Here is a 24,941-nt window from a genome sequence, read left to right on the forward strand (position 1 = left end):
TCTGGGGTGACATTTCCAGATAATTCTGAGCCTAAATCCCATCAAATATTAAATTTGGCTCAGTATCAGCCGTTTTTAGTTTTGCAGTTGCCTCTTTCCTTTTCTTGCCCCCCACCCCGAAAGGTAATAGTAATACCAATGGAAACAAGAGTTTTTGTTACACTACATGACCATTACAGGTGCCAAGCATTTCTCAGAGGTTCTGAATCCTTTGAGCTAACCCTTTGGAAGCTACCATCTTCACAGACCTTTGTGTCAAGATTCTTCTGTCAACATGCTTAGCACGAGAGAGGGTGACAAAATCCCTGGGAATTATTATTTTCTGAGCCCACATTAGGGATCAAACTAGACAATATGCTCAGAACATATTTAGTAGCCTCAACCCATCAGATTGCATTTCCCATTATCCTTCACCATAAGGATGTGTCAGCAAGTGATGCTAGGAATTAAAGATCAGCAATATCTACAGTAGGGTGGGCAGTTTCTAAGGGCCACACCTGCCTACCCCAGACATTACTCCCTGCCCATACCAAAAACATTCTTAAATGTTTTAAATTGGAAAGCCTCTTCATGTTGCCTAGTGACCAATATTTTTTTTAAAAAAAAATTAAAAATGGGGTCGGGCAAAGGTTCAGGCATGTCTCAAGCACAGCAAAATTGTTACCCATAGCACCTAAAGGGCACAAGGGAAATTTTTTGAGCAAACACATTTTTAAGGTTAACTTTTGCGGGCAGATGTCAGAGTAGTGTGCTATGCAAGGGTGGTACATTTTTGTCTTCTGAGCAGGCATTCTCAACTTTTTTTTTTTTTTTTTTTTTTTGCTTTGGCCATTAATATAATATGAAATAAATATAGGTTAAATCAGGATTGCATACGTTGCATAATGAACCTTATAAGGTGGTGTGCGGAGAATTGTTTCCAGTCTGTGGCCACCTGCCAATGGGCCAGCCCCACCCCACTCCAGGTGGCCATATGGCCCCCATTGAGAATGGTGGCTCTAGACAGCCACACATATAGCACACCTGGACTAAAATCTCCAGGGGAAACTGAGCTTTTGAACCCCAGGAATGGGGCAGAGGTATCTTAGGAACTGGATGAATATTCTTTTGTCTTGCAAGTGTCTCCCATCTGAAAAGGTTTTAAATGAATATCTCAAAGGCAGTTCATAATTTATGTGACAAAGAAGATTAATGTAGCAAACTCTTCAGTTTATGGAAATTGCTAATTTGGGGGTGTTGCCATAAAACAAACCTGTTAAATGTCTACAGATATATCTCTCAGCACCATCTTTCTATAACACATGTTTGTGTTCATATGCATCTCTACCCATCAACTGATCCATCCATCTATCCATCCATCCACACAGAGTCTGAACTGACCCTTAAAAGATTGGGTCATCCAGCCTTCAGTTTTGAGCCAATAACTTATTTCTGTTGCTGATTCATCAAACTGCTGCCACAGATTCCTAATCAAGTTTTTTTTTAATTATTCCAGTTGATTGCTGAACCAGCAGCTACAGCTATTCAGAATTCGAGGCTAGAATCTCATTGCCTTTTGTCATGCACAGAAGGGACATTGCAAGAGCCATCATGGTTACTTGACAGGGCATCAGTTGCACGCCTGGTCATGCGACCTCTGTCTTATCACATGATTTCTGTGATTTTGCTGCTGTGCTCGGTACCAAGCAACACTGTTTTGACCAAAGTCTTCAAATTAACACCAGAAATTTATGTGGTAGGCAGAACTTTTGCTTTTACTTCAATTTTAGATGTAAGACTCCTCTTTCATTTCTCTTATTGTTTACTGTTCTTGTTACAACAATCAGTGTGTTGTATAGTCTAACACAGTGGTTCTTAACCTTTGTTACTCAGATGCTTTTGAACTGCAACTCCCAGAAACCCCAGTCAGCATAGCTGGTGGTGAAGGCTTCTGGGAGTTGCAGTCCAAAACTCCCGAGTAACCCAAGGTTAAGAACCAGTGGTCTAACATACAGTGATGCCTTGCTTAACGGGCGCCCCATTTAATGACGAAATCGCATAGCAATCACATCGCAATGTTTTAAATGGGCAAAAATTGTTTTGCAATCCCTGTTTCGCTTACCGATCATTGCAAAGTGATGATTTTTTAACAGCTGATCAGCGGTTCCAAAATGGCCACCGGGTAAAAAAAATGGCCGCCTGCTGTTTTTTGGGACGGATTCCTCGCTTACCGGGCAGCGAAAATGGAGTAATCCACCGTGTGGAGGATTTTTGTTTAAAGGTGAGTCTGAAGCCCATAGGAATGCATTAAAGGGGTTTCAATGCATTCCTATGGGCTTTTAAAAATTGCATAGCGACAAAATTGCTTTGCAGCGATTTTTGCTGCACCGATTATCGTCGCTATGCGAGGCACCACTGTACTTGGATGGAACCGGGCTAAGGAAAGCTGGCCTACGCTTATGATGGGGTCATTCTGTTTTTAAAACAAAACAAAGAACAGCAAATCATACTGATATATCTCTGGAATTATTACCTGTTAAATATAATTTTTGCTTTTTCAGATGGACATAACCATTACATGAATTCAATGTAGGGGTTGATACAAAAGGGGATAACAACATAACAATATCAAACTGCCTTATATTGAACTAGACCATTGGTCCATAGAGCTCAAGATTGTCCCTTATGACTGGCAATGGTTCTCAAGGGTTTCTCAGACAACATTCTTGTTGACAGTTGAACACTGAAACGTTTAGCTTGCAAAACTCGTGCTTTAGCGTTGAACTCTCCCAAACCATTTTGTTGCTGTTACTCACTGGAGAAAATTCAGAGCATAGAGGTGGAGGCGGGGTGAGAAGTGGAACTTATCAGAATATTATTTCTGGTGGTTACAGGTCCCTCTGGCTGGGCAAGGGGCAAGTCCCATCAGTCCTAGCCAACGATGAGGGATTATGGGAGGTGAAAAACAAAAATATTTAAAGAACAATAATTGCTCCTGATCTATGCCCAGGATCATTCCGGGTCAAACTGGATGAGGTGATAAGCTCATATTGGAAACTATTCATTTGTTTTTCTTTCAACAGTGTGACTTCTTCAGAAATATGAGCCTGGACGATCAAACTGCCAAACTATGTCCATGTTTACCTTACTAGGGCTAATCACAAAACAAAGGTTGCTCAAATGCAAGAGAGGGAGCAGAGAACAAACAGGTATCTTTCAGCATTTAATGAACACCTGCTCCTGATGATGTTCAAACTGTATCATCTAACTTGACCCTCATGCAGGCAGACAGGTGCAAAAGTCAATCTGTGGGTTTTCTAAAGAAGGTCTTCCTTTTGTTAGGCTGTCTAGCTTTTGTTTTAAAGAGACAGTTACAAGTGGGCTCGGTGAAAATTCAGTGCCTTAGCTTTTTACCTGTAACAGCTCCCTGACTCACTGAAGGGGCTGTATTTATCATCCAGGCAGAAGTGCAGATGAGGGTGTTGTAGCAGCAACCATTTTGGAGGCTGTTGGCTGTCTCATTTCCAGGAGGCAGCACAGCAGCATGGAGGATCCTGGGACAACAGCCCCAGCCAATCAGGTGAACCAGATTCTCCCACAAGTGGTACAGATTGGATTATTTGAATCTGGACCGTCTCTGGAGTTTTAAAAGGGGACACATCAGCCTGGGGGCCTTTATTTGGTTTGGGAGTTTCTCCCACCCACCCACTCCCCCCCCCTTGTGCATTTGGTGTATTTTGTTATAGCTTTGTTGGAAGTGGTTGGAAGCATGAGGACAGATCAGGTCAGATGCGGGGTAGAGTTGGGCAGGTGCTTGAAATGTAGCTGTACTCCCTAGCAGATTCCTTTTAAGGGGGTGAGGTGGAGAGACCATGAAACTCTTCCACTCTAGGGGTGCTGGAAGGGACCATACAGTGGCAGATACCCAAGTGGTTAACTCCTTTTTCAAGTTACCTTTGCTATAACATCCGTTGGCACTCAGTCAGCTGATGTTGACTCATCCTCCATGCTAGCACCAGCACTAGTGGGAGCTGTTACCAATAAAGGTACGGCCTGTTTTACTTCCAGTGCTTGTGTGTTTGAGTATTTATTTCATAACTGTCCAGGTCCACTGCCTGCCAGCTTGGATGACAAATGGAAAACCACTGTGTAATACAATGCCCCAAATGAGCATCATTGTAAGAGTGCCATGAGAAGTTTCTGGTATTTTTGCTAAGATGCTAACACTTGCCACAGATCACTTCAGTCCAAGACAACATACAGATGAGTAAGGAAGCCTTCAATGTGATGACTGCTCTTGAATGCTGTACTGAAATCTAATAACTCCCAAATTAAAATATCTCTATTTGGCTCTTTTCAAAAAGAATGGGAGAGAAGATGTGGCAATTTAGAATATGTCTTGAGATGCGTAAATGTCTCTCAACTTCCCACAGAGTTCTATAAGAAAGGAACACATCACACGCCTACACAGCCCATTTCTCCTCTGAAGGATTTTGGAGGAGGTCTATCTCAATGGTACCTGAGTAATACAGTCTCTTAAAGTACAGCCACATTTTCAGCCGTGTGCAATGAAAGTCCCCTTTCCCTTGCAAAGTCCCCTTGGGAGGGGAGTATATGCATCTGGCAGGGAAGGAGAGTCCATAGAAGTATCCTAAATCTGTTCCCTTTCCACTTGCTTTCCTCCTCCACACCCTCCGTGGCTGTTTTTGTACATACCAGTATTCCAAATTGTCTTTACCTTCACAAACATAAGGCTGAAACTACAAGGAGCAAGGTGGTGGGATATCACCAGAAAAGTGAATAACAGGCGACCCATCAAGCAGTTGGGGCTATTAAGGTTTCATGTGGTACAGTTACAGTGTCATGTGTCATATGTATGCCTGGCTGTCAAACGTTCTGTCGTATGTCCACCTATGGCCCTAGAGATTGCCAGGCATGTCAGAACTGATTTGGCCTTTACATTTTTCCTACTCTCATTATGTTTTTAAAAATGGTAACAATTTCATGGCTGTCCTGAGACACATAAATAACTCAGGGAATGGAAGGCTGCTTTGAGGGAATAACGGTTTATGACCTTTTCTATGACACTTCATATAGATTGCACATACAAATCTTAAATATATCACAGTTGAAAGGCAAGAGCCATGTGGTGTGTGTGTGTGAGGAGGAGGTTAAAGGGATATATCAACTCTTTCGCCCTGATCTCTATTTTCACCAAGGATGCCTTTCAAAAAAGGAAATTTGTGTCTCCATTTCATTGTGGAGATTTCATCTTGAGAAGGGGAGGAATACCTCCATCCCACTTGGGCCTCATCCAGCCTATGGAGGTTCCCAATCCAGCCTATGTAGAGTCTTGGAAAAGCTTGTCCCCTTCTGACAACTCCTATCCTTTGGAAAGGAGTGATTCCTTTGCATATTACTGGTCTTCCCAGTTTGGGCGGGCGGGGGCGGCTGTTCTTGCTGTTCACTATTCTGGTCAGACCTGTGAGGGTCTAGTGCTACTTGGAGGGTGAGCAGCAGATAAGGAAGACTTCTTCATTATTTCCTATTTGTGGTCAAAGGCAACCGAACAGAGGGCCTCCTTGTATTGTCCCAATTGGCCAAGTGCTGGGTGAATCCTTTTATCTGGGCATGGAACTTTTTTCTTCTCTTTGGTCTGGAGAAACGTAAGATGGGTCAGAGCCTAACAATGTTGGGGGAAAGGCTGCAATTTAGAGGCAGGACATTCCCCCCCCCCCCCCGTCACTAGTCCTACTGCATTGGCCTTGGGGAATAATCTTTCTCCCGGATTGATCCATTATACAATCCAGCCTTCAGGACTGAAACAGTCCTGACCCCAATCTTGAGAACAGCATCAACAAGGAGAGCAGCAGACATAAAGAAAATGCCAAGTTCCCTTCTGGTCAAAGGTTTTTGTGCTAACTGGTTTTTGCTCTTAGGCCAAAGTGGGTATCCTTAAGACTTGCCAGACTGAGGCTTTCAGCCAGAGGGCCACACATCAAGAGACCTTCTACATAGCTATTCTGTCTTTCTCGTCCTAACAGATTCTTACAGGAAATGAAGAAAAGATGGAAAAGGTGGCAGGGAAACACGGGAAGACTACAGATTAAAGATGGTATTGTTTGAGCTGGACCCCATGTAGAATTCTGCAAATGAAACCATGAGAATCTACAATAAATTGGCATCTAAAATCAGAATCCTAGGGATCAAATCACATATTTTGTTCATGCTATATCAGTTACTGGGAAAATGTAGGCTGTGAAGCTATTTCACAGTATCTGGACTATTCATAAAGGTGCACCAGCAGTTTGAACTCTGAAAAGATGGAAAAGGGATAGTTAACAAGGGATAGTTAACAAGGGATAGTTAACAATGGCTTAGTACAAGCTACATCTGGTTCCAGGCAAGCTGTACATTAGCTGATGCATGAGTGTGTATCAGAACTTGGGGAAGTTGGTTCTTTAGTGCCTTAGCCAGCATAGCCACTGACCATGTGGTCTGAGGTTGTGGGAACTGTAGTCAAAAAAGTTACTTGTGTTATTTGTAAATATATAGATTGTGGCCATGCTCTGATCAGATACTTGTGAATAGCCGGAGTTGTTTTGGTCCAAAATGTTACATGAGCATTGCCGGACAATCCTGAAGCATGCAGTCTTAAGCATGCAAAAAAACAAACAAAAAGAACGGAGATGAACCAACCTCAGCCAGAGCATCTGAGAAGTGGTTGCAGTTCTTGTGCATGAGGTGGTAGGCATTGCCTTTATACTCCTTGCCCAGTTCCTCCATGATTTTGTCCACATCTTCTTCTGTGAAGTCCGTGGTGCCCAAGGCAATGGATTCTCTGTTTTTGTTAAGAAAAGAAGTAACAGTCAAGAACCAGGAGACATACAATAGGATAAAAGGAAACAAGCTGTGGCAACAAAAATGCCACAAAGGAGAAAAATACGTATATGTTCTTCACAGAAGTAACTTGTGGATCACATCAGGAATGGCAATAGGCATACCCCTAAATTAATTAATTAATTAGTTTATTTGTTTGTTTAAAATATTTTTACCTTGCATTTGTCCTCGGAAGCACCCAAGGTGGCTCCTTGGAGAAATTCAATAGAATGGCCAGGATATCTTGCCTCCAGCTCAACTCATAAACTGTCTGTGATTCTTTGTGTGGCACATTGAGCCATGGAAGTAGTCCTAGCGAATGCAATAGACTGATTCAAGAAGTAAAGCTAGTTACGTTTTATTAATGTAATATTAAGATTAAGATCTTCAGAGGAGGCACATTTGATAGGGACACAGGAGACGGCCTTCTCTGTGGCTTCTCTCAGGTTGTGGAATGCACTCCCTTGGGAGATTAGGTTGGCCCCTCTCTGTTTTATCTCCCTGCCAAAAGTTGAAGACACACCCCTTCAGGCAGCCTTTTAATAACTGAGCCCCTTGATGCTGGTTTTTATTTTGCTTTAAATATTCTAAATCACTTAGTGTCTTTTCAATTATTATTGTAGCTTAATTGCTTTTTAATGTGTAGTTCATTGCTTTCCTTCTTTTAACAGTGTGAGTTGCCTTGTATCTCCTCTTCAGGAGAAAAGCAGCCTATAAACGAGACAAAATAATAAATAACCAAATAAATAAATAATTTAAGGCTATTAAATAAATAATTTAATACATTTGCCCTCTGAATATTCTTAATTTACACCTACTGCCATCTCATGTTGGGAGCTGCAATGCAATATATAAAGGCCAAGACATCTAGAAGGCACAGGTTAGAGAAGGCTGGTTTTAAACCAGCTTTTAGTCTCACCTTGCACTATTACTACAATTTGGCATTTTAAACTTAAAAATGTTTAATGTCCATGGTTTAAATATTTAGTATTATTTTCCTGGAGAATAAAAAGATATCACTGCTTCATAAGACATACTATAGCTCTGTGAGGAAGGGTTGTGGCCCTAAAGTGCAGCACTTTCATTGCCTTACACTGCAATCCAATACACATTTGTTTAGGTGTGTAATTCCTGTTGTATCCACGGGGACTTACCCTGAGTAACTACTGTGAGAATTACATCACCTTTTCAGCCTTCATAAAACATCAGCTGAAAAAGTGATTCTAAAAAAAAACTTCATATGTCTCTAAGATTTATAGGTTCAGAACTTCTCATAGCTGAGAAAATTTTAAAAACAAACATCTGTATAAAAATACAGCATCAAAACAAAGATGGCGCAGAAAGAAGCAAGACACATTTATCCTGGAACTAACGGACTATACATTTAGACATGCGCCTCCTTAATTTTTAGACATTTCATATCCCATCTTCACTCTCGTTGCCAGCTTGTGGCCTGCTGGATTACAAATGTGGAAACAAGAAAAAAGGGCCCTTACTTGAATTTAAAAGTCTCTCCAAGTTCAACGGCACTGCCTGGTGTGATTTCGAAAATCCCACTGAAGGGGTAGGGATGCCCTCCATAGGCAAACTCTGACAAGGAACAGAGAGAGAGAAAGAGAGAGAGAGAGAGAGAGAGATTAAATAATGAAATGGAGCCAGGGTGGATACTGTATCTAGGAAAGACCAAAAGAGCCAGGGGAGCAAGAAAAAAAAATGCACATACACATAGCAGCAATGAGATATACCCTCATGGCCTCACCACGAGGAAATGACAAGCTTGCCTACTTGCTCTTTTCATAAAAGTGATCAGGCTGATACTTCAGAAACATAGCCCAAGACCTCATATCAAACAGACGCACTGTGCTGTCCATTGCTCATCACCGAGTCCTGAGATGAACCAGTAAATGTACGGTAAAAATAAAAAATAAATCAGACACATTTTGGAGCCTGCTTTAGTCTGTTAAATGATGTGTACATTTTCTGATTAAAAACCTGATGTATTTTTTACATTTTAATTTTCTAATTATTTCTTCTGCTTTCTTTTAATAACCAAGGCGACATGTTAAATACCTTGACCACAAGACCATAGTAGTTAGATAGGCTGGGATCATAGTTTAAAACAGGGATGGGCAACTTATGACCTTCCAGAGGTTGGACTGCAACTTCCATAATTCCCTATCAATGACTAGGAATGAAAGGAGTTGTAGTCTGACAGAATTTGGAGGGCCAAGGATTGCCTTCCTCTCCTTTAACATTAGTAGGTAGACACAAACTAATTCCAGAGAAATAACCATTTTAGTATGTGGGAGCAACAACAAAAAAGTCTTGTGCTACCTTAGTGACTAATAAATGTGTGATTAACAGCACAAGCTTCTGTGGAGCTTACCCTGCTTCCTAAGTCCCCTAAGCAGTCAGAACTTCCACTGCTATCAACCTCAGATAATTTCTGGGCAGGTCCAAGGTGCTTTGGACAGGGTTAAACCAAGACATTTTGCTGCTTCGCTAAAGGCAACCCCCAATTTGTCTATGCCAACATTTTTCAAAATTCAAACGAAGGCAGGCTATCCAGCTCTACCTTTACTTGGTCTTGTTCCCGTTTCCTTCATCAGAGCCAAACCTACCACTGGGTACAGTGGGCAATGGCTAGATCTTGTTGGAGGAGGGTAGAGCTGAGTGCCTTGTGGCCTGCCCTGTACTCCCCAAGCTAGCCTGGTGGCTTCGGCCACAGTAGAAGATGCTGTCCCATCATCAGTGTTGAAGAAAGATTCAGTTAGTTTTTGTGTGTGAAATGAAGTGGGTAGCCATCTTGTTTGTTACCTCAGGGAGCAAAACATCTTAAACCAGCTTTACTCCTCATGGTGCTAGTGGAAGCAAGTCCTTTCCTTCTGCCCTGAACTTTGGACAAGCCAGAATAACAGGGAATGCTTGATATTAATGCTTGATATTAATGAAGTACTATAATAGCACATATGTTTGGTGGGACCTCTCCTGGAGATTAAACATACACACGAGAAATATGTATCTCCTGCTCTTACGACATTCGCCCCCCATCTTGACAATCAGATCTGCAAAGCCAGTTTATATACTCATTATTAACCATACTTCTGCTTTTACCCTGCTGTTCCAATCAGATGGCTTTTATTCCTTGAAGGAGCATTACTTCTAGATATATAATCCAGATCTATCCAATTTTGCCCTTAATTGGGCTAACAAAGGATGTAGTAGACTAGCTATGTATAGGTATAGGAGCCAGTTGTTGACATTTAGTTCCTTCTTAACATAGTTATTTGAGACTGAAGCATGTTTTGATTGATGAGAAGTCCTAATATACAAGTAGTTCATATGGAATTGTAGCGCCTGGGAGGCAAACCGGGAGTCATTGTATCCAACCTCCTGCCAAAGGAGGGAATGCAAAATTGGGATGCCCATCTCTCACAACTGGCCATCTAAAAGTCTGAAAAACTTCTAATGAAGGAAAACCCACCACCTTCCAAGACAGTCCATTCCACTATCAAACAACCCTCCCTGCCAGAAGTCCTCTCTCTGATTAATTCAACACACAGTCTTGCTCCTTCAAACTCTTGAACTGCAAGTGATCCCAGGAATAATCCCAGCCTAATTAATCCTTGGTCGGTGGCTTTGAGTGCTCTTTTCCTGCTGTCAGTAGATCCAAGCTGGAAAAGACTCACTGTGGATGAGAGAATTCTCTTTTTAATTCACTCTCTTTCTCTTTTGCTGACCTTCTCTTCCCATTGCTACCAACCCAGCTAAAGCAACCCCCACATAATATCCATAGCTGGCAGCCCTCTCACTTTTCCTCCTCATGGCTATCCAGAGCTCAAACCTATACCGATTCAGTATAGATTTCTGTTTATTTCCTCTCATCATAATTGATGGTTGTTGGACACAGTCGGTCTGGCTTCTCATCTGAGACCTGTCTGGTTTGGGACACCCTTCAGCATAGCTCTCAACCTCACAGAAGCACACAAGCCCCTCCGCCTCAACAAGGCCTGGGCCCATGGAAAAATAAACCGCTACATAGACAACACCTGAGAAATATTGATGAGAAGCATGGCTATAATTCAACAGGGGCATGGCTAAAACTGGGGACCCTTAAGACAGAAACCGAAGGCTTTATTTTTGCTGCACAAGAATAAGCACTGCAAACCCATGTGGTGAAAGCTAAGATCCAAGGAATTAGGGCTAACAGCAAATGTTGATTCTGCCAAGAAGAAGATGAAACTGTGTCACATCTCATCTGTGAATGTTCAAAGATTACATAAACAGATTACATGATTAGACATGAGAGAGTGGCAAAATTAGTGCACTGGTCATTATGTAAAAAATATAACTTGCCACCCTCCAAAAACCTACAGGAACATCAGGTAGAGAAGGTGTCAGAAAATGTCGAAGACAAGACCTTGTGGGATTTCTGGATCCAAACCGATAGACACCTTGAACATAACACACCAGACATAGTAGTAATAGAACAAAGAAATGTCTGGATCATTGACGTTGCAATTCTAGGGGATGCCAGAGTAGAAAATAAAGAATTCGAAAAACTAAAAAGTACAGAGACCTGGCAATTGAAACATCTCACCTCTGGAAGAAACACACTTCAGTGGTCTCCATAGTCAATGGAGCTTTGGGAACAATATTAAGACATTTCACACAGTACTATAAAAAATTGCAGATCTCAGAAATCACACATCAGAGCTACAAAAACAGCAATATTAGGAACAGCATACATACTGCACCGGTATTTAACAGATATTTAGGTTTTTAGTTAAAATTTGTATTTGTTATATAATGCCAGTCAATGTTTTTGTAATGTTGACTGTGCATTGTGTTTTTTAAAAACAACAAGAACAATAAATTGGAAGTATGTAGATATTTACTTCCTTGTTTGATCCCTCTTTTCTTTTGGCCATTTCTAAGTTATCAAAGGGATATTTTTGACAAAAATGTGCTCCCCTGTGTCTCCAGAGCTGTCTACCCTTACCTTAAAAGCAAACTTCTGCCTGTTGATAAGTAGCTACACAAAGAATCACCACCACCCCCAATTTTTTAAAAATGTAACAAAAGATTCCACTCATTTCCCCATATAGCTATGAGAAACTTCTTACCTCTGCCATAAATCTCTATTCCAGAATGGAAGACTCCAATACCCAATGTGGAGGTGTATTCATTTATCCAATACTAGGGAAATAAGGGGAAAACAGATTTAAAAACATCAACAGAACAAACAATGTTTGGAAAGTTATATATTTGTTTATCAGTTTATGTAGTTATTGTATCTCACTTTCTACTGAAGGCTTTGAGTGGGCTTTAAACATTTAAAGTATAAAAGCATTTAAAAGTTACATAATGTAAAAGATATCCTATGAAATGCTCAGAATAAAATTGCACAAAATTCAACACGAATAATTCAGCTTAGTCTCAGCCTTTGAAATGTATACATTTTTCCATCCACATTTTTCAAATGTGTGCAATGCATTTCCTCCCCAGTCATAGCCATCCATTAATCAGTGGATTGTGGAGTGAGTGCAAATTGTAACTGCCCCATGAAATATCCAAGTAGTGTGGAAATGATGTGTGAACGAAGTTTGAAACCTCCCCAAAATTATCTTTATTGATACTAAAATTTTTATCCAACTGAAAATTTCCCCCTCATTTAAAAGTCTGTAGATGTCAATATAGACTGCTAATGCAATCCTTTTTTTTTCTATAATTCATTCATCTAAGTATGGAAGGTGGCTGGCAGAGGAGAGGGTGGGGGAGTTAATGGTTTGCTAAATCATTGTTAAACTTTTTAAAATATGCTTTTCAAGATTTATAGATGAGAAAACTCATAAGAAAAAGTGTCAACTGCTGTCTCTTGAACAAGTAGCAAAAGATTCTGTTTGATATTAAGGCTACAGTTCTCATTATGCAGAACTGAACTATTTAATTTGCATTCATTGTATTTGGATGCTCTTGCACAGCACGTCATTATATCAGTATAGAGTAAATGATATTTTCCCCATGCAGCTACCTTCCTCTTGTGCATGGGTGTTGTCAGTTTGTCTACATAGGTCATGCATGGAAGGAAGGAAGGAAGGAAGGAAGGAAGGAAGGAAGGAAGGAAGGAAGGAAGGAAGGAAGGAAGGAAGGAAATCTGTGCTGTGCACTTGCAAATTTGCAGATGTTTGCTAGGTAAGAGAATTGATGAAAAACATTGAGGTGACACTTTGTGGGTTCTGTCATTATATACTTTAGTCACTAGGTGGCACTGGACTTAGTTATTCCTGATAAGACTCCAGTGTTCCATAAATTCTCCCACAGGAGCCTGGCTGACTTCTAAGATTATCAGGGCAAGCGCTTTTCTCAGCTAACTCAGCTTTAGAGACACATTGAGATGTGTGGGAGACAGCTTTCTTGATGGCAGGTCCGAAGATGAGGAATGGCCTCCCATGGAGAAGCTAGGCTGGCCTCTTCCCTGTTTTCATTGTGATAGCACAGACATTTTTATTGGAGTATTTCACCGCTAGCTGAGAATGGGATTTTAATGAGTCATTATTGTCCCTTTTTGCCAATTCATTTTGAAATTATTTTTTAAAATTATAATATGTTTAGTTATGGTTTTATTGTAATCTTTTATGTTTTTATTTGTACCGCTTTTAAATTAGATGTTTTGAATCACAGTTTTGGGTGGGGCAAAGGCAGAACATACTTCACAAAAATAATAAAGTTCTTATCTAGCTTCCAGACTGGTTCCTACTTTCAATTGTCGATCGTGCCACTGAGGAGTTATTCGGCCCAGCACTGTGGACACACTGAGAGAGAAGCTCCTAGTCCTGCCTACCTGCATTGCCATGTTTTTCACAGTTACAGCACTATAATGGGAAAAGACAGGTTCCTGCCCACATGAAAAACAAATCTAAATTCTTGCTGGTGCCTAGAACCTACATGAGAGCAGGATTCCTTCCTTCTTCAGACCCAGTGTTAGAACCACAAAGAACACAGTGAAGGGGGTTGAAGGGCTTTCCTCTAAGGTTGTTTATAGCATGTAGTAGATGTGAAGGGGATCCAGACAAGCACCGGAGCCCTTGAGAGGCTGTTCTGTCCTTCAAATGGCTTATAAGAGTCCTGAGGTATTTCCGTCACACTCTCAAAGCCTCTCTTTGCAGCCTTAAAAAGGTGTAGAAACTTGCTTTTAAAAACAATTATCAAGATATTGAATTCATTTTCTGCGTTTAAGTGCCTGCATTAAGGGAATTAATATTGCTTCGATACAAATGCGTTCGTCCATATATATCTTTTGCTTCTCTCAGCTAATCAGCAAAGGTTGTTTTGTTGTTGTTGTTGTTGTCGCTGTATTTTTTCTTAATAAATCCCTCTGCGTTATTGTCACCATCTGTAGGAGTTTTCTTCCATATGGATTTTATATACCCACCTGCCTCTGGGTGGTCCTGATATTTTCTAGTATCAACCAATGTGTTCTAATGGATATACTTAATCCACTTGCCTTGCTTTTTGACTTGCATTATTGATGATTCTGCCAAGCCTATTAGCTCTCTAAGTAGCTGGAGACACATTTTGAATGAACACTACAGTGCCATATAAAATAAAGCAGAGTTGCCTTCTTATTCAACCTAGGAATCCCAGAGGTGACTAGAAGGAGGACGTCTCAGCCCGAACAGCATAAGCCCCTACGTCCAAAATGCCTCGCCAGCAATTTTCCTCTGCTTTACACATCTGCTCCCTTGCCAGAAAGCTCCCTTAATGTCCTTGGTCTGGCTGGGAAATTAATGCTTCCATTTTAGGGGAAAGGCTGGCATATGACCTGAGCCACTTTGGTCTCTAGTCCATCTGTCACCTCTTTCCTACTAATCCCAATATGTCCCTCATTAGGCAGGCTTTTTGTGATCTGAACTTTGCACACTTCAGGCTGCAGTTCAGCAAAAGAAAGGCATTGGGCATAACCTCTGGCACAAGATATCATTTTTACTTATCACCAGGCACACAGCACGTCACTGCATACAGGTCCAGTATATAAAATCAATTATATTGCATATGCAAACACAAACTTGTAAACATACACACAGAAGGAGATGCTACCATTAGTGGACTGGCTGACTTGCCTCATATCTTGATAAGCTACAGGGAACATCAGTGTCTCTCTCACTGAGGTGTAAACTCCAAGAGCCATCCATGACCTATGCAGACAAACTGACAACACCTATGCACAAGAGGAAGGTAGCTGCAGGACCTGGATAAAGCTCAGGATTTGAAGATGTCCCAAAGGAAAGGAAAAGAAATTTTAAATTGGGGGAGGAAATCCCAAAACAGTCCTTATCTATAAATAATTTCCCATTGATTTCACTGGGATTTCGGTCTGGAAATGCTTAGGGCTTTAGCCTTAAAGAGCTTTTTCTGCTTCTTCTTGAATCAAAACTGTAGGCTGGAATCTTGCTGCATAGCTTCATGGGCATAACTCCACATAATATCCATGATAGCTGTAATAGTGCCTAATTGGAAGGGTTATACATCAAGCATGTCTGCTAGCATTTAGGACAGTCAGTTCAAATGGAATAATGCACTTGGTTGTGCAGATTGTGTAATCTGCATTGCCTGGGCATAATACCCAGCAAAGTTACACCTATAAAACTTTGTTGTTGTTGTTTAGTCGTTTAGTCGTGCCCGACTCTTCGTGACCTCATGGACCAGAGCACGCCAGGCCCTCCTATCTTCCACTGCCTCCCAGAGCTGGGCCAAATTCATGTTGGTTGCTTCGGTGACACTGTCCAGCCATCTCATCCTTGGTCGTCCCCTTCCCCTCTTGCCCTCACACTTTACTAACATCAAGTTTTTTTCCAAGGAGTCTTTTCTTCTCATGAGATGGCCAAAGTACTGGAGCCTCAGCTTCAGGATCTGTCCTTCCAGTGAGCACTCAGGGCTGATTTCCTTCAAAATGGATAGGTTTGTTCTCTTTCCAGTCCAGGGGACTCTCAAACTTTACACAGCCATACATGAGATTCCAGCCATAGAGTCACTGAACTATAGCACTGGAATGGACCATTCAACCCTCAAGGCAACACAAGAGAAAGTTTAATGGGACATATTTTATAGCTGCTGTGACATCATGTTCATTGGCAGCAGCGGCGGCAACAAGTGCCAGAAAGACTCTGATTTTAAATCCTCTGCTGACTCATGGAGCTGATGAGAACTTGCTCCAGACTTCAGATTGCCAAGCAACCAGGTGATAGATTCCCCCTCCACCCCCCGCCTGCCAGTGCTGCCATTGCTTATTAAGGAAAGGGAACATAATGGCCAAAATCCTCTTGCCTGGTTATGCCAGCATTAACACAAATGACACTGCTTTTGGAGGCAAAATGCCCCAAATTAAGAAGTCACCATAGACATGGCTACTTTGCATATGGAGTCATGCAACTCAGCATACAGCTAATAATGTCTGCAGTGATCTCTGATGCAATTCCCCCACCCCTTAAGTATACTGTTTGCATAGCTATCCAACAGGAGTTTGGCCAATGACTTTGGGAGGGTGTCTTAGGCCGATAGCTCTAACCAATTGCTTAAAAAAATTCCAGAGTTCTGGTGAGAAGTTACTTATGACTAACTTAAGGTAAAGGTAAAGATTCCCCTTGACATTTAGTCCAGTCGCGTCCGACTCTAGGGCGCGATGCTCATCCCCGTTTCCAAGCCATAGAGCCAGCGTTTGACTTAGACAGTTTCCATGGTCACATGGCCAGCGTGACTAGACAAGGAACACCATTACCTTCCTACCGTGGGAAGTCACATTAATTTCAGTAAGGATCTAAATGAAACAAACTTCTGACTAACCCAAAGTGGTACTATCCCCTTGTGAAGAAGATGCTAATTGACATGTTGTTTCCCCATCTTGGAACAGGCCTATTCTGCTACAGTTCCCATGAAAGAATAAGAAAACCTGTGAGGACTTTAAAAAAAAAAAAAAGATAAGAACTAGAGAGCCAGTGTAGTACATTGGGTATAGTGTCAGACGGATTCAAAAGATTTGAATTCAAACCCCTGCTTTGCTGCTGGAGGGTCACAGTGGTAAACTACTTGTTGAGTATTCCTGTACTTGGAAAACCGGCATTAGGATTACCATCAGTCAGAAGCAACTTTGCAGCACAGTTCAAAAACAGGTGAGGGCTATTGTGTCACAGTATGTTATGATGCCCTGCAGAACTATATCATACAGCCGCCTAGAGTGGTCGTAATTGACTAGATAGGTGGGATATAAATAAATAAATAAATAAATAAGTAAATAAGTAAATAAGTAAATAAATAAATAAATAAGTAAATAAGTAAATAAGTAAATAAGTAAATAAATAAATAAATAAATAAATAAATAAATAAATAAATAAATAAATAAATAAATAAATAAATGATTGCACAAGTGATGGTGTCATTTTCAGCACAACTGTTTCAAACACGTCAGTGGAACCCCTCCATGAATATCACTTCCACCTTTGGCACAATTTTCCCTATCGCTTGTATAATTTTGACTTACACAGGCATAGGTGCAAAACAGGATTTCTGCCAATAAATACTTTCTGTGAACTCAAAAACTTTAGTGGGAAGGCCCTGCTTGCCATGAACAAACTGAGTGCCAGGAGTGAAGTAAAACAGAGCTTGGTAAAGCTAAAGGTAAAAGTTCCCCTTGACAATTTTTGTCCAGTCGTGTTCGACTCTAGGGGGCGGTGCTCATCCCCGTTTACAAGCCATAGAGCCAGCGTTTTGTCCAAAGACAATCTTCCGTGGTCACATGGCCAGTGTGACTTAGACACAGAACGCTGTTGCCTTCCCACCGAGGTGGTCCCTATTTATCTACTTGCATTTGCATGCTTTCGAACTGCTAGGTTGGCGAGGAGCTGGGACAAGCGACGGGCGCTCACTCCGTCGCGTGGATTCGATATTATGACTACTGGTCTTCTGACCCTGCAGCACAGGCTTCTGCGGTTTAACCCGCAGCGCCACCATGTCCCTCACACCCTCACAAATCCACCTCTTATCACAGTGAAAGAATGTTAGTGTCTAGGATGCTGTATTACTCAGTGTTGTCTGGCTAAAGGATAATCCAAGGACAAGTGGGAGAACTGCCAACAGTAGCCTGAATGGAGATAGGCAGCAGCATTTCTCACACTGGTCACATAGCAAGGTCATGCAGCGTGAGTAGGGGGAGAAGCGAGTCTGGCTGTTCTCTGTCCCAGTTGCAAGACATTCTTTTGAAGTTCAGCAGGGAAGCTGAAAACAGAACAGAAGAATCCAGACATGCCACTTTATCCTCCCTTTACCCAGTCCCCAGAGAACTGGAGGAACAATGCAGGAGTATGCATGACTAAATGGTACAAACACCTCTCAGTTCTTTGGAACACTCCTCAGTACATCTCTGGGGGAGCTGATTACTACTACAGAGAGTGATCAAGTGAACTGGAAGAAGCACAGAGAATATTTGATTTTTTTTTACCACCTTCCAAACCTCCGTAACCCTTTCTCTCCCAAGTGTATTCTGCTGCTTTCTTGCCTCCAGGAAGATAAATTCACCTCCCACCCTAAACCAAGTGGAAAAGCAGGGTGGAGAGATTTTGAAAGAAAAATGACCCACTTTAAGCTATCTTCCGATCTCATTCAGTCACTCTGAGACAAAGGGAACAATTCATGTGGCAGAACCTCCTGGTAGTCTGAGTCTCCGCTCTGCCTTCAATGAAGCTATGCAGGATAGCTTGAAATTGAGCAGGGGATGTGGGAACTATTCAACCACGTTGTCTGAAACCTTCCAAAAACATAGCTGCGTTTCATATTGAAGATTTTGCAAAACAAGTGTGGATCTGGAGCACAACAAAATGGTTTTGCATTCGGGGGTCAAGCTAGACAATAGCACCTTCCAGTGATGCAGTTCCCCCAGATCTTTGTTGCTGGGCTGATCAAACTGATATGAATCCCAGAAGCTTTACTTCACAAAAATGAAAGCAAGCTAATTTGCAGCGAAAGCAGATGTGTAAAACTCATACTGTAAGAAACTGATAACTTTAAAGATTTTTCTGCTGCTAATGATGGACTATCTATATCTTCTAGTTTGATCCATGTCATTTTAGTGGTCAGTGGATGTCATGAAGACTTAAAATAAAATATGGACTGGAATGTTTCCCCCTCCCCCCAATGCTTCCAATAGTTTTAGATTCACTACACAATAACTGTATCTTAACCAGTAGCAAAGATTCTGGGCCCAGTGTGATTGCTCATATTACAGCTTTGGACCTAGCATGCTCATCAACACCTCCCAATGGCATTACACTTCAGCAGGCTAGAAGCCAAGGCTAAGCTTGAGTGCTAACAGTCGGCATGCTCCTTGTCATCCAAAGAAATATAACTGGTCTGAATTAATCACCCTGTGAATAATCATAGTGCTTCTGGGTGTACTCTCTGTGATGGTAATTAGAACCAGATTCATGGCAGTGCATGAGGGGCTTGTACAAAGGAGAATTCATGCATGCCCCTAGGGAGACGCACAAGCTGTCTGCTATGGGCACACATGTCTCTTCCCAAGACAGAGAGAGCTGCTTTGTCCCAGTGCACAATTCTTGTGGGGAAAGCAACAGATCATGTGCAAAAAACCCTGTCATAAAACCCTGGTAGATTTTTATAATGAAAAGCAGATTTGGGAAAGAAACAGAAGCAGATAAGAGGAGTGAAAGCATGCATCTGGGGGTCCATGCAGGAAAAGCAGACTGGGAGGCAATTCTGAATGGGGCGAAACTGTGTGTGGGAAAACTGTGTTCAGCCCAGTCTTTCCCCCATTCTCCCCCACTATAATTTTTTTCACTGAAGTGTTTCTTATTTTTAAAAAATATACAGCTGAAGAGTGTCTGCCTTTGACCTTAAACCATCCTTTCCTCCCTAGTGTTTGCCCTCCTTCAGCTTTCTCTCTACAACTGCATCTATATCGCCAGGTTTATTCATATTTACAGGCACGTAGTGACATGAAAGGTAAATGCAAGAGCTGCTGTCAGCCATTGTTACAGGGGACATGTCACTTGCCAGCTAGAAATAGGGAATATGTGACACTCTGACTAGCAATTATCATTTCAAGCATGTCAAGCTGTAGACAGGTTTGTAGGAAGATTCTATATTATGTTCCTGAAATGTGATCTCTACAGTCCAGATTTCTGAGAGATTAAAATTACTTGTAGACTGTGTACTACTCAAGGTAGATGGGTTTCATGTACTGACATATACAAGAAAGCTATCGCATCACGGAGGAAGTATAACTGGAGCCCTTTCTATTGACATGTAGTGTTGTGTCATCAGGGAAGGTAAGTGGCAGTGTGTGTGAGAGAAGGTCTTCTTGGTGGTGGCTCCCCATTTAGTGGAGTTTGGTGGCTCTCTTATTAGTGGGCCAGTGAATCTGTTCCAGCTTGTACTTTAAAAGGAACTATCCAAGGTGATAAACATGTTTGGAGGATAGGATTCTGCACTTTGGATAGGTCTTGTGTAGTTTTGACTAGATCCCAGAACAGATGCTTTGCCCCACTGACACTGGAGCCACCAGGGGAAATAGTTCTAGCTTCCACCGGTTCTGCTCATGGAATTCCTTCCTCACAATTACCTTTTCTGTACTATGCAAGAAATATCTGTATGTTTCAAAATATTTTGATATATTTGATATATTTATTTTTCTCCTGTAACATGTTTGTTGTAATTTGTTTATGTATCACCTTGTTTTCATATGTTGTGGGAAAGGTGAAAGTAAGGCATTTCAACTAAAAGACATGCTTGTTTGTAATGTGAGAGCACATTAAAGCCACCCGCAGCCTTGGACAACTGAACAGAACTGTCTCCCTCATCATCATACGTTTCTCTTAATGGGAAGGAACGGACAGTGACACAAAGCTGACTAGAGTGACAGCAACACTTCCTGCCCTGCCTGCAAGGAGTGCTGGCGGGAACAAAAGGTGTCCACCCGCTGCAGTATTTTTAAGAAGCACCATTAACGCAAGGCCTTTGAAATAGATGAGGGCAGTGGATAAGCAAGGTAGGTGTGTATATGAGTGAGTGGGTGGTAGTTTGGGGAAATGTTTTGTCATCTCCTACATAAGCCCCCTTCCCATTTTGAGGCCAAAGATATTGATAAATGTATTCCTTTAGTTACACATTGATGAGCTATTTCTCTTGACTGTGTCCTGGTAAGAGTTCAGCCAAGGTTGAAGTGATATAGTTCAGAAACACATGACCCACTGCTTGACTGGCTTTACTTTTAAGTAAAACAGGCAAGCAGCTGTGATTTGAGGATCACAAAGGGGCAGCATAGGTACATTTTTATTATTGCAATTTGTTTTACTCCCAGGGAGAGGCGCTTGAGGGACTTTTCTGCTTCAGTTATGAAAATTACTTAGCCATCCCTGGGTACTTAAGCATATTAAATTGGAAGAGGGGTTGAAGAAGGCAGAGCACCTGTTGCTGCTCTGTCTCAGGCAGCAAAATTCCTTGGGCTACCTCTCTTCTGGAGTCCACTTGAGCAGGGTTTGGAGCCTGAAGGAAAAAATTTTCCTATAGCCAGGATTTATGGATGTATTTACAGATGGAAATGTTGGTTTAATTTGTTTAAAATGCCATCTGTCACTTTGAAAAGATTCATGTGTTTATTCATCAGGACATGTTTAAGAATGCAAATGTAGCTGCAGACAGATAGGTAATCCATGCAAGAATAGGAAAATCCATTCAAGACATCAAGGCTGGAAAGCAGCTGAAATCATTAGGAGAGTTTGTACCACACCAATTCAATGAGCCACCTCAGGGTGGGGAAGTGGGGTTGGGGGGGCATAGTTCCACCATTAGCATCTAGGATTGCATTAATCCTGTTGTGGAAAATGAAATCACAGGACAGGGGAAAGGAAGAAGATGATTTGAAAAAAGTGCATTTTTCTAATCTTTTTTTAAAATCTTACTTGTGATTCTAAAAAGGTAAAGAAAGGGAAACCCACCAACCTGGCAATAACATTTTATTTTCTAAACAAGAGGTAAGGATGATTACAGGGACGTGGGATCAGCAACAAAATGTCATGTGGAGAGCTCCTGTGTGCAACGAAGTGGGAGTCTAATGTCCTCTCTGGGCCAACATACTTCCACTCTTCACGTATTGATTTTACAGGCATGATGCAAAGCTACCACCTGGGCATCCCAGTTATTTCCCACAGTCAAAGAAATGAAGCTCCCTGCTTCCTCAGCTATGAGCTAAATTGAATGAGAGGCTTCTCAATTGTTCCCTTTCTTCTACCACTTTAGTGTCTCCAGTAACATCGATTTAGCCTTTTATCTTTCACTAGCACCAGTTTACATTAGGAATATAACAGGGAACAAACCTACACTTAATCCAGATAGAATTGGTTTAGAGCTTACAAATTAATTTATTTACATCTCTTGGGCTTCTGTGTGCATGTGCGCATAAGTTTTAAATCTAGCAGAAGTCAAGGTAAAATCGCAAAATGGGGGAAAAAATAAATTTCAGATTATCTGAATAGCTCATTGGCAAATCTTGCCATTATCCAAGAACTTCAAAGCAGTTAAACTGACACCCTCCAGACAGCCACACTTGCTCTGAGAAAACAATATGGAATTTGTGTGGTTCACTAAGCAACGGTGGGAAGTTATTGACAAAATCCAGTGATTTACTTCTCACCATGAGAAGTATTTGTTGAAAACAGCAGTCAGTGATCAGAAATCATCATATTACTGGCCAAATGTTGTACATATAAGGGATTATCACAACAATGAGATGGCCAGGGAGAGGAAGCAACAGTTGAAGAACTATTTATTGTAAAGAGCCGCCATCTCCAGCCTGGTGCTTCTCAGATCTGTTTAGAGTATTGCTCACATCATCCCAGCTAGAAACCTATTGACTGAGGATGGTGAGAACTCCAGGTGAACAGTCAGGAGGGAAGTAGATTTGGAAACACTGACATGTTTTAGGCCACCCATTCTCAACCTTCTTTTTGGCCACAGCAATAAATACATTATAAGAGAAATATAGGCCGGATCAGGATTGTGTAAGTTTGCATAACAATCCTTATAAGATGGTGCGTGAAGAATTGTTTCCAGTCTGTGGCCCCCTTTAAATGCACCAAAGCCTCCCAGAGGACCTTACAGCCTCTGCTGAGAATGGCTGATTAGAGGATCATAAAAACAGCAAAACACTGCCCAATAAATCTGAAAAACTGAGTGACAGTCCGCAAGAGCTTACACCAAATAAAACGTGCTGGGTTTTTAAGGTTCCACAAAATCCTGCACTTTTTCCTGTTTCGGTTGCATATGTAGCTTTGTTGTTCAAGTTTGCATCAGATCAGAAGTGACTTCCATTGTCAGTTCATTATATAAGGTAAAGGTAAAGGTAAAGGTTCCCTTCGACATTTAGTTCAGTTGTGTCCAACTCTAGGGGGCGGTGCTCATCCCTGTTTCCAACCATAGAGCCAGCATTTGTGTGTAGACAGTTTCTGTGGTCACGTGGCCAGCGCGACTGGACATGGAACATCGCTACCTTCCCACCGAGGTGGTACCTGTTTATCTACTCGCATTTACATGCTTTCGAACTGCTAAGTTGGTAGGGGCTGGGACAAGCAACCGGCGCTCATTCCATTGCGTGGATTCGATCTTATGACTGTTGGTCTTCTGACCTTGCAGCACAGAGGCTTCTGCGGTTTAACCCACAGCGCCACCACGTCCCCAGTTCATTATATAGTCCAGCTTATTACCAGCCAGCTCTTCCAAACAAATCCACTTTTTGATCTTCACTCATCAAACTCAAGATGGCAATCCAGCTTCCATTCAGTTACAATTACAATATAATGTAGTTATAGCTTTGGATATAGCAGGAAAAGGACATAAATATTAGTAACTACTTACTTGCAGGATTTTTTTCACTTGCCTTCCCCCTCCCCTTTAATAAAGAATATGCAATTCTGTGAACATACAGCTTTTAAAATATTTTAAAATATACTGCATACATAAAATGTATGCACCTCTCAAGGTGGTTGAGAGGGTGGTGGCCGACCAGCTTCAGGCGCTCCTGGATGAAACAGATGCCTTGGATCCATTTCAGTCGGGCTTCAGGCCGCGCCATGGTACTGAAACAGCATTGGTCACCCTGTGTGATGACCTACTGAGGGAGGCCGACAGGGGCAAAGTGTCTCTGCTGGTCCTCCTCGATATCTCAGTGGCCTTTGATACCATTGCCCACTGTATCCTCCTGGGGAGGCTCTCCGAGTTGGGAACAGGTGGTCTGGCACTGGCCTGGCTCTGTTCCTTCTTGGAGGACCATCCCCAGAGAGTGCAGCTTGGGGAGAGAGTCTCGGCCCCGTGGAGCCTCAATTGTGGGGTTCCACAGGGGTCGATCATCTCCCCAATGCTATTTAACATCTATATGAGGCCGCTGGGTGGGGTCATCAGGGGGTGTGGAGCCTTGTGCCATCAGTATGCGGATGACACTCAGCTCTACATCTCCTTTTTGCCAACTGCAGGAGATGCCGTTCTGTCCCTTCAGCGTTGCCTGGAGACCGTACTGAAATGGATGCAGGAGAACGGGCTGAGGCTGAACCCGCACAAGACGGAGGTACTGAGGGTGGGTCCTCCCACAGTTGGCGATTTGGGAAACTCCCTCTCATTTGGGGGGTGACTCTGCCTGTCAGGGATGGGGTCCGCAGCTTGGGGATCCATCTGGACCCGGCGCTCACCATGGATTCACAGGTGGCGTCGGTGGTCCACACCGCCTTCTTTCATCTTAGGTGGATAGCCCAGCTGCGGTCGTATCTCAATGTTGGGGCGCTCACTACCTTGGTGCATGCACTCGTAATCTCAAGATTAGACCACTGTAATGCGCTCTACGTGGGGCTTCCTTTGAGGCTGCTGCGGAAACTGCAGGTGGTGCAGAATGCGGCGGCCAGATTACTTAGTGGAGTGAAAAAATTCCAACATATTTCGCCCACTCTGGCCGCATTGCATTGGCTGCCCATCCGATTCCGCATTGACTTCAAAGTGTTAATGCTTACGTATAAAGCCCTAAACGG

General features: G+C 42.1%; 1 protein-coding gene across 1 annotated transcript in view; it reads right to left on the reverse strand.

The window, feature by feature from the left end:
- Positions 1-24,941, reverse strand: part of LOC110076385 (deubiquitinase DESI2) — a 71,230-nt gene that overhangs the window by 7,082 nt on the left and 39,207 nt on the right. The window contains exons 2-4 of the mRNA XM_078390757.1: positions 11,985-12,057; positions 8,355-8,448; positions 6,679-6,820 (exon numbers count right to left, since the gene is read on the reverse strand). Of these exons, the coding sequence (XP_078246883.1) occupies positions 6,679-6,820; positions 8,355-8,448; positions 11,985-12,057 (309 nt within the window). The remainder of the gene's footprint in view (positions 1-6,678; positions 6,821-8,354; positions 8,449-11,984; positions 12,058-24,941) is intronic.

Source organism: Pogona vitticeps, chromosome 1 (assembly GCF_051106095.1).
Source record: "Pogona vitticeps strain Pit_001003342236 chromosome 1, PviZW2.1, whole genome shotgun sequence".
Taxonomy (NCBI): domain Eukaryota; kingdom Metazoa; phylum Chordata; class Lepidosauria; order Squamata; family Agamidae; genus Pogona; species Pogona vitticeps.